The sequence below is a fragment of the Cariama cristata genome, unplaced genomic scaffold (genome assembly GCF_000690535.1).
Source record: "Cariama cristata isolate BGI_N322 unplaced genomic scaffold, ASM69053v1 scaffold12219, whole genome shotgun sequence".
Lineage (NCBI taxonomy): Eukaryota > Metazoa > Chordata > Aves > Cariamiformes > Cariamidae > Cariama > Cariama cristata.
The window spans coordinates 27,067-42,861 of NW_009635296.1; the positions used below are offsets into that span (position 1 = coordinate 27,067).

Here is a 15,795-nt window from a genome sequence, read left to right on the forward strand (position 1 = left end):
ATCGTTACCTTACCCTAACGAGGACTGATGAACACAAGACACAGAACTCAAGTCCAAAGGGATTTGTACTCATCTGCATGACTCAGACTGCACGTTTCAGTCAGGCTTTGGAAGTTTTTACCTAAACGCACAGTGGTGGTGGTGCAAGGCTGTGTTCAGGACCTGTACTGCTTTGCGGAGTGCCTCTGCTGGCACCCTAGAGATGGATTCTGTTGTCTGTGAGACACAGCGAGGTGGAGCGTATCTAACACCTGAGACTGCCAAGGTTACAAAATACCCAAGTTACCTAATGCACATAATGGCTTAAAAAATTAAGACAAGCTACTGCCTTCTCCTGTAACTTAGCAGGCAAAAATGTAAATAAAGAACAGAGTCATGTTTTCTTCTTCTCTCAATGTTTTTGGAACGAAGGCAGGACAACTGTTGCATGGAATAGATATATCTATAGCTAGCTATCTTTAAGTTATTTTTACACGTCTGCAAAACTCACACAAGTAAGTGGGAACCCTTAAATATAGGCACTTTTCCCTCTGTCTCCCTGAAGGACCTTACTTTATATCAAAATTGACTTTTGACAAGCTATTTTTTTAATTTACCCTCATTTTTGCCTAGACTAAGGATCAAAACTTTTGCTTTAGGCAAAAGTAGTTTGTGCATCTTAACCTTGTAAAAATTTAATCTTTCCATGGAAAGGGGGTGGGTACCAGCACTTGCCGGTGGAGGAACAAGCTGGAAAACAACAGCCATTAACCTTTCTTCAGTATGTAGGTTTAAGTTCCAGAAGATTGAAAGGATTTTAATACTTTAATCAGCTAAATAAAGTCTTATTCTCCCGTAACTAGGTTTGAAAAGATACACAGGGACAGATACCTAAAGAAGGTATAGATAGCTGCTTTTATACGATTTGTACTCCATCTTTTGTGTGTTCTTTTCTATAGTATGAGAAAAGGTGTGTGTGACAACATTGTATAAATATACACGCTTCTGAATTAAAGAATTTTTACACTATGTCACAGAAGAGCTGTCGGTTAGGAGGATATTTATTTATGAAACCCTCATTCAGAGAGATTCAACCTTTTTAAAATAGGAGTTGCTTCTGTAGCTTGACATTCTTGGTAAGCTTCCCTCATACTGAAAATGGCTTCAAAGATTTTTAAAATGAGGAAGTGCAGTCAGTACTTGGTATAGGAGTAGGATATATTGAATTGAAAACCTCCCTTAAATTTTGAAAAAATCAGGAGACTTGTGTGCACAATTTCAAGGTGGTCTATTTTGAAATTATTACACTGAAAATAGGGCTGTGTCACCAAAATATAGAAAGTGGCAGTTTTACTCAGACTAGGATTTATGCTGCTACTGCTCTCAGATGTTACATGCAGCAAGAGATTTTAAGCTCCAAAAGATTAAGTGTTCTAAAACCTGATTGAGCCTTCTCATCCACAAATGTTTAGATTCCAATATGCATTTCTATATGCCAGTTACAAAGATGCTCAGGTTCAATATTTAGTCATCCAGGAAAAAGTAGTTTCCACTCTTCTTTTGCTCCACATCCTTGGGAAGAGAAGAAAGGTCAGGGTTACTCAAAGTAGTCTGTGGCAGACTTGAACATAGCTGAAATAAAAGACACTTCTTGCAATTCCTTTCTACTTCCCTTATTACCCTTACTACTCCTTTCACGTGTTTCCAGCAGAGCAGAACTACCAGGTTAGTCTTAATTTTGTTCCATATCTTAAAACCCGGCTTTATACGAAACAGCCATGGCTTCTTTACTGTAACAGTGCTTCTCTCTTACCTTGATTGAATTGAGTTTGTTTATTCTTGGTCTGTAATTGTTGGGGTCTCTTCTAAAAGTGATTTCAAGTTGAGATAAAAACTTATTCATTCCAGCCAAAAGAGTCTGCGGACTGTGAAGAGAGAACATTGCAGTTAAGTTTCCCAAAGTTCTGTACTGCACAGATTACAGGCAGCGTTGATCTCCACCCTGAGCTCATTTGGGTCTGGTAACACAAAAGGGAGCTGTTCCTTGATGTGCCGGGATGTGCTACGTTTGCAGTCAAATCATGTCTCGGACTAGAAGGTGTAACTGCTGCTCTCGCCGTTCAGCAGTACCTTTGTGGTTTTTCACTCTGTATCCACACACCTGCGTGTGCTGGCACACTTAAGTTATTTACATGCAAAGAAAAAACAGTGGCACCATCAGCAAGACAGAGCACAGATCAAACATACACTGATGCTGAGAAACAGTTATGTGATTATTTTAATTCAAGCAAGGGTGCTCTTAGAAGGAATACCATCAAAACGAGGGTAGCAGTGTGTTGTAAACACATCGCTAGGCCAGCGTGGTCACTTCATCATCTGGCTTGTGTTAAGTACCTGGTAATTAGGCTGTTCTAAAAGCCTGGTTTCTAATGAGGCTGCTCCTCAAAAAGTCTCCGTAATGTACATGAAATTATGTACAGGAACAAAAGGAGACATATCAACAGGGACAGCTTTGAAAGAGCAAAACTCATAGATCGCGTGTGTTACATGTTACTGTCAAGACTTTCACTTCACAAGCTTTTCACAAGTACACTGCTTGCTTTTAATACAGCTGAAAGTTATTTTCCTAAGCCTAGTTTACAATTGATTTTTTTTTTTTCTTCATTCCTTACAATCAGTGCCACTTAGGTGTTCTCTGCTGACTGTAACTGAGTTGCTGGGCAGTTGCTTAAGGCTGGTTTAAGCCAGGAGCTGCTCTAGTTTTTGAGGGCTTGGTTACGTTCTCCAGCTACACCCCAGGTCTGCACCCAGGCAGTCCCTAAGTGTCGGGCTGTCCCATTTTCTTTTTTTCGCTTCAAAATAAAAGCCAGAACCCCCACGACACCCCTGGATCACTTCAAATGCAGCTTAAATTTCCATAGGCAGGGATGCTTCACCTCCTTATCTTTGCTGATGCTTCTGATAAATTATTTCTACATTGTCCTCCTTTCTCTTGCTCACTAACCCAAACAAGTCTCTTACCTGTTCGCAAGTGTGTTCTTGGAAGGAATACCATCAAAAACAATCACACGATCGGCAAGATACGTAGCCATGATAAAATCATGTTCTACCACAAAAGCTGTTTTTTTAGCGTGGAGAATGAAACTGAAATAGAAATAAAAAGAGAGCCGAATGTAAACTTACTGTAAAACTACTGAAAGTTTCAGTTAGTTTGGCCATCATGTATACTTTACCGTTTAATGACTCTAGCAGCCATTAGACGTTGTTCAGAGTCCAAATATGCTGAAGGTTCATCAATTAGGTAGACGTCTGCAGGTTTACCAAGACAAAGAGCTAATGCAACGCGCTGCAACTCACCACCAGACAATGTCTGAACCTATTGGGGGGTGAGGATAAGGCCGTATTTAGTCCAGGTACAGGTAGGGAATTAACGAAGAAGAGTTAGGATGCTGTCTCAGGCAATTCATACCTCCTGGTCAATGATGTTTTCTATTTGAAGAGGTTTCATTACATCAGTTACAAACTGGGGGTGCGTATAGGCATCTCTGATCTTCTCGTGCAGTAGCTGACGGACGCTTCCCTAATTAAAAGAAAAATGTTGCCGCTCAGTTTTATGCACCACACCACAAGAGAACAAGAAGAAATAGAATTAAACAGCTTTGTGTCCTGGGTGTAAAGAAATTCTGCCTGGGTACTAGAACATGCTTTTTGTAGCAAACACAATAAATAAGGCCCTAATTAAAAGAAAAATGTTGCCGCTCAGTTTTATGCACTGCACCACAAGAGAACACGAAGAAATAGAATTAAACAGTTTTTTGTCCTGGGCGTAAAGAAATTCTACCTGGGTACTAAGAACATGCTTTTTGTAGCAAACACAATAAATAAGGCTTAAACTTACTGTAGATTTAGGACTGATCTTCTGTGGCTTGTAGCTGACGTTTAGAACCGGGACCTCACCTATAAAAAGATAAAATTTATAATGAAAACAAGAGCCTTTCCAGTATCTTCCAAATAGGTTTCAACGAAGGTATTAAGCACTACCTCCTTCATCAGGCGTAAGTCTTCCTGCAAGCATTCGGATAAATGTAGTTTTGCCCGTTCCTAAAATAAAATGCAAGTTACAGACTATTTCAGACTTGTTAGTAACTTAGACCTCTTAACAATTCAGTCACTGAGATACAAAAAAAGAAAGACTTAATGCATTTTAAAACAAGACTGCTTGGAGAACTTCTATATTCACTTCCAGCAAGCTGTACTTGCTATTCCTTGCTTTTTCAAACGGAAGAGACATCTACAGCTACAATAGTCCAGACCTGTGGCTAAGCTCACCAGGTCAATCATCCTCCTGCCAATCGAAGTTCTTAAACTGGGGTAACAGACAAACACAATGGCATCATTACCCCTCAGTAACTTCATGTTCCCGCTATTTAGGGAACAAGCTCATGGCGTGACATCTTCACGAGGAAACGAGCAGTTCAACTGGACTCAAACCCAGTAATTTGGAAGCCTGGCTCCTAGTCTGAGAAGGGCTTCGGGGCATACATAGGGCCGTAGAAGCGGCTTCCGACAAGAATTGCACTTACCGTTTTCCCCTAACATCACCATAATTTCAGAATCGGTGAATTCTCCAGCTACTATGGATAGTTCAAATTCTCCCATCTTTTTTTTCATTCCTGGGTATTTGTACATACACATCTTTTTAACCTCTTCTTCATTAGCCGTCTCAGCCACTTTAAATACCAGAGATGCATCTCGAAACCTTAGATTTTCTGTTGGAACATAGCCATCTAAGAAAATGTTTATGCCTGTGAAGGGAGGAAAAAAGATTATTAAAAAAGGTCTACAACAAAGCAAGGCAAGATGGATTTCAATTCTTAGCTGTAAATTCCAGTCAGGTAAGGAGAACATTGGGTTTTAAGTGGCATGTGGAAAGAGGCAACAAAACCTCCTATTTGAAAACCTGTACATGATACAAATTGAATGAAGAAAAATCCGACTAAAATTGCAGAAAGGCTACAGCAGCTCTCCCTGACAACCTAGTATTAGTAAGGTGTGTGTAGGGTTTACAGAAACTACTGCTGTTGGACCCATTCTCACAAAACCAGTTATTGCCAAGTCTGAGTGCTACGAACGTGGTCAATTCAGCTGAACACTACGTACCTCTGTCCTGTGCAAATGCTCGTCTGCCCTTTCTCTACTATTTATAGGGTCTTTGGGCATTTCATAATTTAGACTTTTGGGTTGAGTTACAAATTTAGGATCACGTAAAACAGAAATTCCGCACAAAATGAACCAGCAGTTTTTTAGTTACTGAATTGTAACCAGAAGAAGACATGTGCACATAATAGACAATTAGCATTTTGGTATCTTTTTTTTAATTCCACAGAATTTTTTGAGTATGTTTAAAAAGAGAAACATGGCAAGAATTACCTTCTCTTACGCTGAAAGGCATAGTAACAACACCGTAAGCACTTGGCACACCATACAGACAGCAGATAAAGTCAGAGAGATAATCTAACACACTTAGATCATGCTCTACAACAATAATGTACCTGAAAAATAGAGCCAGAGAGATGCTTTTATACAGCAATAAAAAACATTTTTTCTCTAATCTTACATAAGCAAAAGCTATCAACATGATTTTCATTTAATACGGTTTCTTAGCTTTATACTAAATACAGAGTTTAAATCTCTGGATAAGCATTATTTTTTTTTTAAAAAAAAAAACCTGTCCAATAAACAGACATTGTCAGTAAGTTGAAAGTCCATCTTTAGTGTAAACTGTCAGCTTCTTTATGTACAGTAAGTGGAAGGATATTGATTGACTGGAGTGAAAAATACTTAGCACATTTTAAGAAAAAAAAATAATCCTTGTGAGAAGGGGATGGAACAGCAACGTTCAGGTGAAAAATAACCACCTGTATTTTCACATCCTTATTACAAAATATACCCCAATGCTGAAACAGTACACAAACTATAGAAATAAGTTTTCAAAATGCAAAGGAATATAATATTACTAACTTAGGATATTTTAAACATCTCTTAGGGTACCATACTGAGAAGTCAGCACTTCTAGGGAGATGGACTGGATGTTTCTTCCCTCTGTAAGCAGTCACCTATTATTACAGTCTAGCAAAACATTTAAAGTTTGTATTTACCTGTCAGGGTTTATTAGGGATCGAATAGTAATGGCAGCCTTCAAGCGCTGCTTGACATCTAGGTAGCTAGAAGGTTCATCAAACATGAAGCTAGCCCCAAAAGAAAGAATGAAGTCTTAGTGAATGCAAGCTTTCTACATATTCAAACCTCATACTAACATTTCAACCATTAAATACACAGAAAGAAAAAATTATCATTATTTATAGAAAGACAAAAAAAAGTGAGAATTATGTACCGACACCTGCCTCGAATTTCTGATGCCTGTCACGTGAAATTGTTAAACGGTTCAAGTTAAGTATTACTTTGCCAAAAGCTCTGACAAAGTTATCAAATGTTATGAGAAATCAGCAATCAGTTAGGAATCCCATGCACTCAGTTCTGACTCAGCTTAAATTTAACATGAACTGACGAGTGCAAAAATACTTCAGGAGACTAGAAGGACATCTTCCCAAAAGAGAGAAACAAAACAAACAAGAAAACCCACCCAAAACCTGCACCAACCAAAAAAAGACCCCAGCCAAACCAAAAAAACAACCCAAATAAACAAAAATTTAAAAAAAACAAAACAAAACAAAACCCACAAAAATCCCGTAACTTCTGCTCTTGCTTGCTTGGTCCCAAGGAGTGAGGGAACAGCACAGACTAGACAGTAATTTCCTGGTTGAAAGACAGAAGAGGGACACGAGTTCCCAGAGCTGGGGAAGCATCTGTCCATTTCTTACTCGGAGAGGCAAAGTGAGGTACGCTCTCAAACAGGATACATTTATGTGGGATTAAGGAAAGGTTATGAAGTTGTGATGCTGAAAGTTAACACTGGCCTCTGAAATTGGCTATTTCCAGTCAGATGAATTTAAGTATAAAAAACCCAGAGATTAGATACAGAGTAAATATGGATCTCGGCTGCTGAGTTGGTAAAAACAATATTTTTTTAAAAAATCCTTTTGTTCAAATATTTCAAACAATAAATGTAAATTAGAGGACCATATTCTGAGACAGATTATTAGAAGCAATGTGTAACAGAAGTAAATTAAACATACATATCAGCCTTCTGAATGCAAACAACTGCACAAGCAAATCTCTGAAGTTCTCCTCCTGAAAGGTCCTCAACATTTCTTTCTTTCAGATGGGTTAAGTCTGCAAATAAGCGGTTAATTTTAGATATGTTATAACCAACACAACAATTTGTATTTTCATTACCTACAGAAACATGTATAATCACAGCAGACATCCTACACAGAGGAAAAAACAGAAAGAAATAAAATAAGTGTTCCATTTACACAGAAGCATCATAATGCTATTTGTAAGTCACAGCAAGTTACGGCTTCTCTGCAGCATTAGCTGACTAACTTGGATGGCTGCTTCTTACCATGCAGAAGCATTACATTTCTATTTGTTTTTCCACCATGTATTTGGTAAAGATTTCTGGCCCTAAAAAGAAACTCTACCAGTTTTAAAAGTGTTTCTTGTTAGACCTGGCTGAAGAGTTCTGATTTTCAGGAAAATCAAGTCCCCCAAATGTTACAGCAAATGGGTGAAGCCAGTATTTTCTCACCAGCTTTATGAACAGCAAATTTCAAGAACGCACTGTTGCACTAATAAGTGGGACTCAAAGACCACGCTCTTGGTGGTGCAATGCAGCCCCACCTTTACCACCCAGATCTACCAAAAAGAACCCTTTTGTTCATTTAGCAACACCTAAATTAACACCTAAATTTAGTAACAACTGAATTCGAAACACCTACAAAAAATTACCAGGCCTGGACTATGCAGATGTTCTTCTTATTAACTGCACTATTCTCAGGAGTCAGGATTACTCCCATTATAATTCGCTATGCACAGGTTTAGGGTTTTTTTGGGGGCGTGGAGGGGTGAAAGGTTTTTTGTACTCGGATAGCAATGGTTCTCACAAGAGAGGATGCTAAGATTTTGCCAGACTTGTAAGTAAGCAAAAGCAGCAGAGGGTAACTGGAATTTTTCCAGATTTAACTCCCCCCCGCTTTCTACCATGAAACACAAACCACATTAGATTCTGTTAACTAGCATGTATCAATTAGTTCGCCCTTGCCACGAGGAAGTATCATTTGCAATGGTTCAGATATGCTTACAGCAAGCCCTAGGCTTTAAACTAAAGCATCTTTACTTTCTTCTTTTTTTTTTTTCTTAATTAGTATCATTTAAATCTACTATCACATTAGCAGTAACTTTATTTTTTTCAGTAAATACGAATTTCTCAAATGCTTTGAAGTTGGACTTCACAAAATTACTTACCAAGCTGCTGACATACAACAGTTTGTGTCTTAGTTTCATCCTTCCTATCCAGAATTGATCCCACTGTTCCCTGCGTGATAAATAATAAAAAAACCCTACAAGATTATTTCACCATTAACAATTTCAGACAGTAGTGTATTTTTGACATTGAGTTACACTGCTAAAGAAAATCTTTAAACGTAAGAGAAGTATGACAGGAGAAGCTCCCAGCTCATGAAATTTCTCACCTTTGCAGCTTTAGGGATCTGGTCCACATACTGAGGTTTAATGATAGCTTTCAAGTCATCTTCCAGGATCTTGGTAAAATAATTTTGTAATTCAGATCCTCGGAAGTAAGTCAAAATTTCTTGCCAGTCAGGTGGATCCTGTGACAAAATTAAAGCCTGTGTTTACTTATTCCAATCTAAAAACATTATAAAAAAGTATCTCATTTTAAAATTGCGATCAATACAGCAAATTGAATATGCTTGCAAGATAAAAAAAATCAAAAGCCTGGGAAAAAAGCTAGTTACCAAACTGTTATGTTGCCTCTGCAAAGTTTCCATTAAAACAAAAAAAAAAAAAAAAATTATAAAATTGTAAAATGGAGGGCAGAAGTTCAGATATTTTTTTTCCAGGTGTCACTAGCCCTTTCAAGAAAAAACATTTTAAATTTGCACCTGGGACATCCAAAACTGTCCTTAGACAGTTAAGAAGCTATGAGCGAAACTACTTCATGGGGAGAATGATAGCAGGGATTGGTGTAACTGCACTGATTAGCTACCTGATCCAGCTAATCCAAAGGAAAAGGGTTGGACTGACAAAATCAACTTGCACAAAAGATGCGATAAAATTTGGTCATTTTCTCTGCTTCTAGCAAACATTTCCAAGGAAACAGAAGAAGACGACAAAGGAAAAATTACACCAAAAAGGAAAAAAAAAAAGGAACTGTTCAGAGAAATCACCCAGGAAAAAGTCCCAACTACTCTGAATGGTGCCGAGTTAATTATTTTGATGGTAAACAGTACGGAAACAGAGCGACACAGCCGTATTTCCAAACCAAGCAAATACACAGAGGAAATGCTTCATAAGTTTTAGAGCAGAAGCAACATGGAAGATTCAATTCATACCACGTGTTTCTGTGGTCATAATGATTTGGCTCTTCACAGGAAAGTCTGATTTTGGAAGCCTGGTAATTCAATTAAGTACACATTCAGAAAGTCAAAAGTTTTGCTATTTCTGCAATACTACCACCTGAAACAAGAAGTCCACGAAATAATGTAAACCAAACTTGAAAGAGAACGGAAAATGTAGCTGGGAAATGTTTATTTCTTTGCAGTTTTAAGTGGCAGCCATGAAATCAGTAATTTATTAAAAAGTTACTCTTTCGGGTGAAGAAACTGATGAAGAAAGTTTGAACACACTTATTCCTACAATTCCTTCTTGCAGGACAAAGGTGAGCATCAGAATTCCACTGTCACCACGTAATTTGAAGGTGAGAAGGTGATAACTGAAATACTGTCTGACAAGAAGAGTCACAACAGTTATTATTTATGTCTTTTCTCCAACAACATTCACTCTTTGGAGTAGTGCTAGGTGAACAAACCCCTGCAAATTATTTTGCTTGCTGACTGCACAGTTTGACTTAGTATAAATACCCAGGAAAATGGATTATGATCTCCCATGAAGACCAGCAGGTGACAAGTTGTTCTGTCTGGTTCTCAAAAAATACTATCAAAATTTCAAAGTATCTAGCAACACGAAGAAACTAAGGATTTTCAGAACTCAGTATTAAAGTGTACAGTGGAAAATATCTTCAACAACAACTTATGATAACAACGTATTTTATAAGTGATCAACTTCAAAAGAATCAAAGATAAAAAAGCCTAGGAGATCACAAGGATCCATAGCAAGTGCTCATAGAGACTAGAGCTGCTCAGATAAAAGCAATATTGAACTCAGAAGAAACTCCAAAACTTGAGCTACCTAAATCCCTCGATGGGGAACAGATAAATGGTGCAGGGAAAAAAAGTTGACATTTTTAAAGACTGGTATAAAAAAAGTCTTATGTGTGACTTAAAGACAGAAACCTACCTCTGATATTTATCTTCAGTGAGTTACAATTAGTGTCCTTATCTTCCTTGAAACACACACAGAATTTGCAAAAAAGCCTTTGTTAAAAACATCCTTCTACTATTGTTTCTGTGGGGAGGAGGTCTGTGGCTGTTAGTAGGGCAAGTGCCAATGTCCTTGCAAATTCTATCACCTTCACAGACACAAAAATTCAGCGAAAAAATAAAACCACAGCTATCTATAATGCCAACTCTATTTTACTGATGATACATACATCATATTTTCCAAGATTTGGCTTCTGTTTTCCCGCTAAAATTTTCAAGGCAGTTGATTTTCCAATACCATTGGTTCCAACCAATCCCAGTACTTCACCTGGACGAGGGATAGGCAACCTGTACACAACAACGATAACTTTGGATTATATTAATGCCATCAGACACCAACATTTGGTGGTAAAGTAAATGCTGCAATGTGTTTTCAGGCTTTCTGATTATTTCAGCCTACTTTGTTAACTTGCCAATATATAATTCAAATTAAATCAATATTCCTTAAAAATAGAAGATCATAAGAAAGATTTAGGAGCACTTTGTCCTCTAAACAGGAGCTCTGTAAAATGAGCACTAAAAATCTATTTCATTATAACACTTTTAATCAGGAAAAAAATAATTAACATTCAAAAAGGAAGCTACTGAGGTAATAACCAAGAACACCTTGATGTGCACTCTGTTCAGACTATCAAAAACTCGAATTTCTTGTCTCTCTTACATTGATTTGAAAAATAAAATACCTGTGAAGTTTGAAGGCATTGGCACAATATCTATGTGTTGTTTCTTTCTCCAGGTTGCTAGGTAAGTTAACAATTGACAAGGCTCCAAAAGGACATTTCTGTAATTGAAATAAATGTATAGATTACTAGTGCACACAAACAGATTATTAACAAAATGCTATGTTCTGTACTGCACCCAGCTGTGCCTTTAAATATTTGTAAAAGAACTTTTACCAAATTACTTCACTTTCATTTACATAGTCAACTCTTCAAAGAAGTTCTATACCACAGTTTTCAAATTAAATAGATAGCAATTCAGACTGTCACTCTACAATACAAATAAGGCAACTGCGTACATTCTCTAGCTCTTTTACAAACCTACCTTTCTACTGCTAGCTGTCTATAGCCACAACCAACCAAACCAAACCAAACCCAACCCGCAGACAAAAAGTTACAACCCACGCCTTGCAACCCAGCCAGTTCACTAAACTGACACGGTACTTCACTTTCTATAAACAATAACAGTTATCAAGGGCTGATTATTCAGGGGAACAAAATTGCTTTTTGAAGTTACACTGTGCATTATGAAATATAATAGCAAAATAAGGAAATGTTATCACTTTAAATAAAGCAGTCTAACTTTTACCTTGATGCAAATACCACAACCAATACAAAGTGTTTCCGAGATCCATGCTATTTTGCTCTGTGATGTGACTTCTATGCAAAGTTTTCCTGGTGAAAAAGAATAAGAAAGTTTCTGATGAATCAGAATTCTTGCCAGTACGACTAAGTTCCACAGAGGAACACGTAACCGATTAATGTTCCCTGAAGCTTCAGATCTTCCGCAGACCTGAAAAGTGGCATTATTACTATGAATTGTTCATGCTTTCAGTGATACTTCTAAAGGTTTTATGAAATGAAGCATGAGCAAGAAATAAATCCCTAGCAATTATAAAACTCTAGTTTCTTCTAGTAGAACAGTATTTAAAACTTCTGCAATTGCTGAAATACTTTGTTAAATTAACATCCCTTACCCATTCGAACTACAGGACAACTCTTCTTGCATTCTTGACGGCATTTCTTTGGCTTACACTTGTCATGGTTGACAATAGCAATTCTTGTTAATTTGTCTGCCATAATGCACAATTTAGGATTAAACACGTACACCGATTATGAGGAGGAATAGCGGGAGTCTTCCAGATCTTAAGAAAAAAAAAAAAAAATCCAAAAGAGAACAGAATTAGTGACAGCACAGAGGAGAACAAACATATCTGAAGTTATTACTAGCAGAGTTCAGAGATGAAAAAAGCAAAATGATTTGATTCTTTCCTCTTTCCAGCAACACAGCAAACAGGGCAAAGTCTCAGACACAAGTAGTAAGGGTACTGATGTGTAAATAACTGCACAAACCTTTAACATCAGCTTTCCATTCCATTCCTAGTTCTCCACTGTAAAATAGAACTGTGATTACACTGAGAATGTATTTGTTTCCACAAAAAGCATGTTGTAGTAAGAACAAAGGAATCTACACTGCTGCAAATTTGAGTTTCACAAGCTGCCTTCTGTAAGGTAACCTTGTTCATGCTACAGTGTCTGGTAAAGTCAACTTGTGACTACAACCATTACTCCAAGAATTTGACTGTAATATTCATTTCACAAACTGTATGCCAATATTCTATATTAAATGATTAAAATACTGTAAAATTTAAACCAGTTTAAGTGAAAATTTGTAGTTGCATATAGAAAAGCAATCCAGGCAACATGAACAGGCATATATGATGATGCTGGAGTCTTTTATCTTCAGTTCCATTAGTATTTGCATAACTACACTTACATTCTGCATTTCCTAATATGGTATCAATGACTATGATATGTTCCAATAAAAATACGCAACATTCTTTAGAAAATTACTTTATTTTTAGAAGAGAAAGGTCTTGAGAGTACTAGACAATTAAATATTCCTGAAGTCACAAATGCACTCGAAGAAGTGAAATTACTACTTGCATTCCTCGACATAGCTGTCTCTCCCCTTCCTTAGATATCTGTAATGCACACTGACAAGCACCGGATTGCACTGGGAATTTACGTCAACATTTGCAGCAGAAGGGAGGGAAGGACAAAGAATTTTTCAATTTAAATTTTGATAGATTAAAAAAGGTGGAATGTATTTTAAAATGCATTTATATTTCCATTACCGTATTCACACACAGCACTGAGAATAACAGTAACAATGACTTTATCTTCCTATGGGCAACACGCACCTAAGGACAACTCCCTCCGCTCGCTCCTGTTCCAGAACAACAAAAACAACTGAATCAGGAGGCTCTCGGAAGTTTACAAGGTATTACAGATGACAAACATTTTTTTTTTTAGGTCTAAAGAAAGACCATAAATAAAGTACAAAGCATTTCCAGTTCAACACCACTAAATAAAGTGATGGCAGCCCTACAGATAATGCTAACCCTACAGATGATGCCAATTCAAAATCGTCTCAATTCAACGCAATATGCATCAGTAGTTCAAAGATGTAACTGGGAATGTGTCTTGAAATACTTCAGGTTTCCAAAGTCTGCGCGTGCACTTCCTTCCAAGAAAAGGATGCCAACATTTCTTATTAAAGAAAGTATTGTCTGTTGGATGTCCAGTTCATCTTCGCTCCACCAAACTAAAGTGTCCCGCAGTGCTTTAGAGCCTATTTCCTACATATGGCTGTGCTATGAAGAAAGGTTGTGACTTTCAGTGTCCCGAAAGAAGCAAGGATAAAACCGGTGTATGGCACAGTTATCACGTTAAACTCTGTCCTCCTCTAAACCCACCCGTGAACTTGGTTTGGGAGGAATCCTACAGATACTACTGTAATATGAAAGAAAGGAAGTCTGGCATCCAGCAGGGAGCAAAGGTCAGAAATTAAAGAGGTTATTGTATCTTTAAATCCATCATTACCATAGTTATGAATATTTCAAGTGGTTCGTTTTAGAAGTGGTAGTCTTATTCCTCTTTTCAATTTCCAAAGTATTTTTAAATTAATGTCTAAAGATATTCTTCATCAGATATAAATGAATGTAGTTATTAGTCATCCTGCCAATCTTATTGTGGCAGTTTCTACTTCTAATACTTCAATTTTTTTTTCTTTAATCTTGTAAAATTTCCTAAGCCAAAAAGTCTTAATAACATAGTTTATGTTTTCACATAAATGATTAAATATTTAAAAAAAAATTTAAAAGACAATTTTACAGTTCTGCATCGTGAGACAAAGTAGGGCTGAACATTGCAATTACATCCATAGACCCGGCCAACAGGCATGGAATAATGGGTTTGCAATTCTCACTTTAATACATTTTTCTTACATACAAACCCAAGAAACCGAAAGCCTTATTCTCAAAAACTATAAGAACGTTTGAATAATTGTTTAGGAGACAGACACTGGATTTTGTCAGTGCTTCAAATAAAGATACATTCTCTGGGAATACATCCCAGTGCTTTTCACAGCAGAGCTGTAGTTTGCGGTGCTCAGAGGATTTGGGGGTGAATCACTCACCCTCTCTTTGGTTTCCCAAGGGCAGTGCCTCAGCTGGGCCAGCCTCTTCTCCAACAACGCCTGCATGGCTGAGTACCCCGAGCAGACAGCACACGCCGTCTATCTCCCGGGCAGGGCTCTCCCCACCAGTTACCTTAGCTCTAACTAGCACGTAAACTGCTTCTATGGGTTGAAGACAAAGCTGCAGTACTTCAGGAGCTTGCCTCCCCAACCTCTGCTGGAGGTTACAGCCTGGGCAGTACAGAGAGCAGACCAGCCAAACTCTCCCCTCAGCCATCCACCCCTCCTGTCCGCTGGTCGGCCTCAAACACCACAGTGGGAGAAGGGGATGGGGGTTGCTCTGAAAGACCAAGTCAAATATGGCTTCAAACAATTCGGTTTTACCACCTACCTCAGCAAGCTTTCCACCCAGTCTTGGTGGGATAATCAGACTAAAGTTTACACTACTACCCATTGCTGAATTAGACCGTGGTCGGTCAGTAGTAAAACAGCCTAAGTTTTTTTTTTTTTCTTCTAACGTACTTACACGGAAAACGCCCATGTGTGGTGAAGAGTTTTGAAGGGGTCACAGCAGTAAGTACATCAAGCATTTATGAAGTACTTGGTGGGGGCAGGGGACTAGAACTCACAAACCGGCATGGAGATACGCACTCGTGCCTCCCTGCTCCCATCTACACGATGGAAGTGTCAGATTATCCAAAACTCTCCAGTGCTCTTAAACTATTTTCAGAAAAAAATATTTATCACTTCTGTCACTTCTGCAGTACTTCCAGAACTGTCCTGACATCTACCATGAGAATTGTCCACAAGAGAAAATAGTAATTTCTACTTAGAACTGGCAGTTTAGAGCAAATTAAACAACACTGTCCAAAACCAGGCTGAACTCAAGTTACACATTTATATGCAGTTACTTGGGTGGCATTTAACTTAACGTACCGAATAGGATCGTCTGATTTCACGGTGCGGACAGCAGAACTCTCAATACACTGAACGCAGGTCAGCAACACATACAATATGCATACACTACAATACA

General features: G+C 37.9%; 1 protein-coding gene across 1 annotated transcript; it reads right to left on the bottom strand.

Moving 5' to 3' along the window:
- Window positions 1–1,027: 1,027 nt before the first annotated feature.
- On the bottom strand, window positions 1,028–12,435 carry ABCE1 (ATP-binding cassette, sub-family E (OABP), member 1). The gene is made up of 17 exons (XM_009707482.1): window positions 12,259–12,435; window positions 11,871–11,956; window positions 11,246–11,343; window positions 10,733–10,850; window positions 8,634–8,771; window positions 8,407–8,476; window positions 7,176–7,272; window positions 6,138–6,227; window positions 5,410–5,531; window positions 4,563–4,784; window positions 4,021–4,080; window positions 3,878–3,936; window positions 3,449–3,559; window positions 3,213–3,355; window positions 3,001–3,123; window positions 1,793–1,904; window positions 1,028–1,551 (listed from the first exon to the last, which is right to left on the bottom strand). Exons 1-17 carry the CDS (start codon window positions 12,359–12,361, stop codon window positions 1,504–1,506), a joined length of 1,800 nt encoding a protein of 599 aa, XP_009705784.1. The 5' UTR covers window positions 12,362–12,435; the 3' UTR covers window positions 1,028–1,503.
- Between the last annotated feature and the right edge of the window lie 3,360 nt (window positions 12,436–15,795).

Bases quoted from the DNA above. Each gene is read 5' to 3' on its own strand.
- ABCE1 (XM_009707482.1), bottom strand. From the start codon at position 12,361: ATGGCAGACAAATTAACAAGAATTGCTATTGTCAACCATGACAAGTGT. The intron at 11,344-11,870 runs GTAAAAGTTAGA...TTTCAATTACAG, and splicing joins GTTGTGGTATTTGCATCAAG to AAATGTCCTTTTGGAGCCTT. The intron at 6,228-7,175 runs GTATGTTTAATT...TTTTGGGGCTAG, and splicing joins TGCATTCAGAAGGCTGATAT to CTTCATGTTTGATGAACCTT.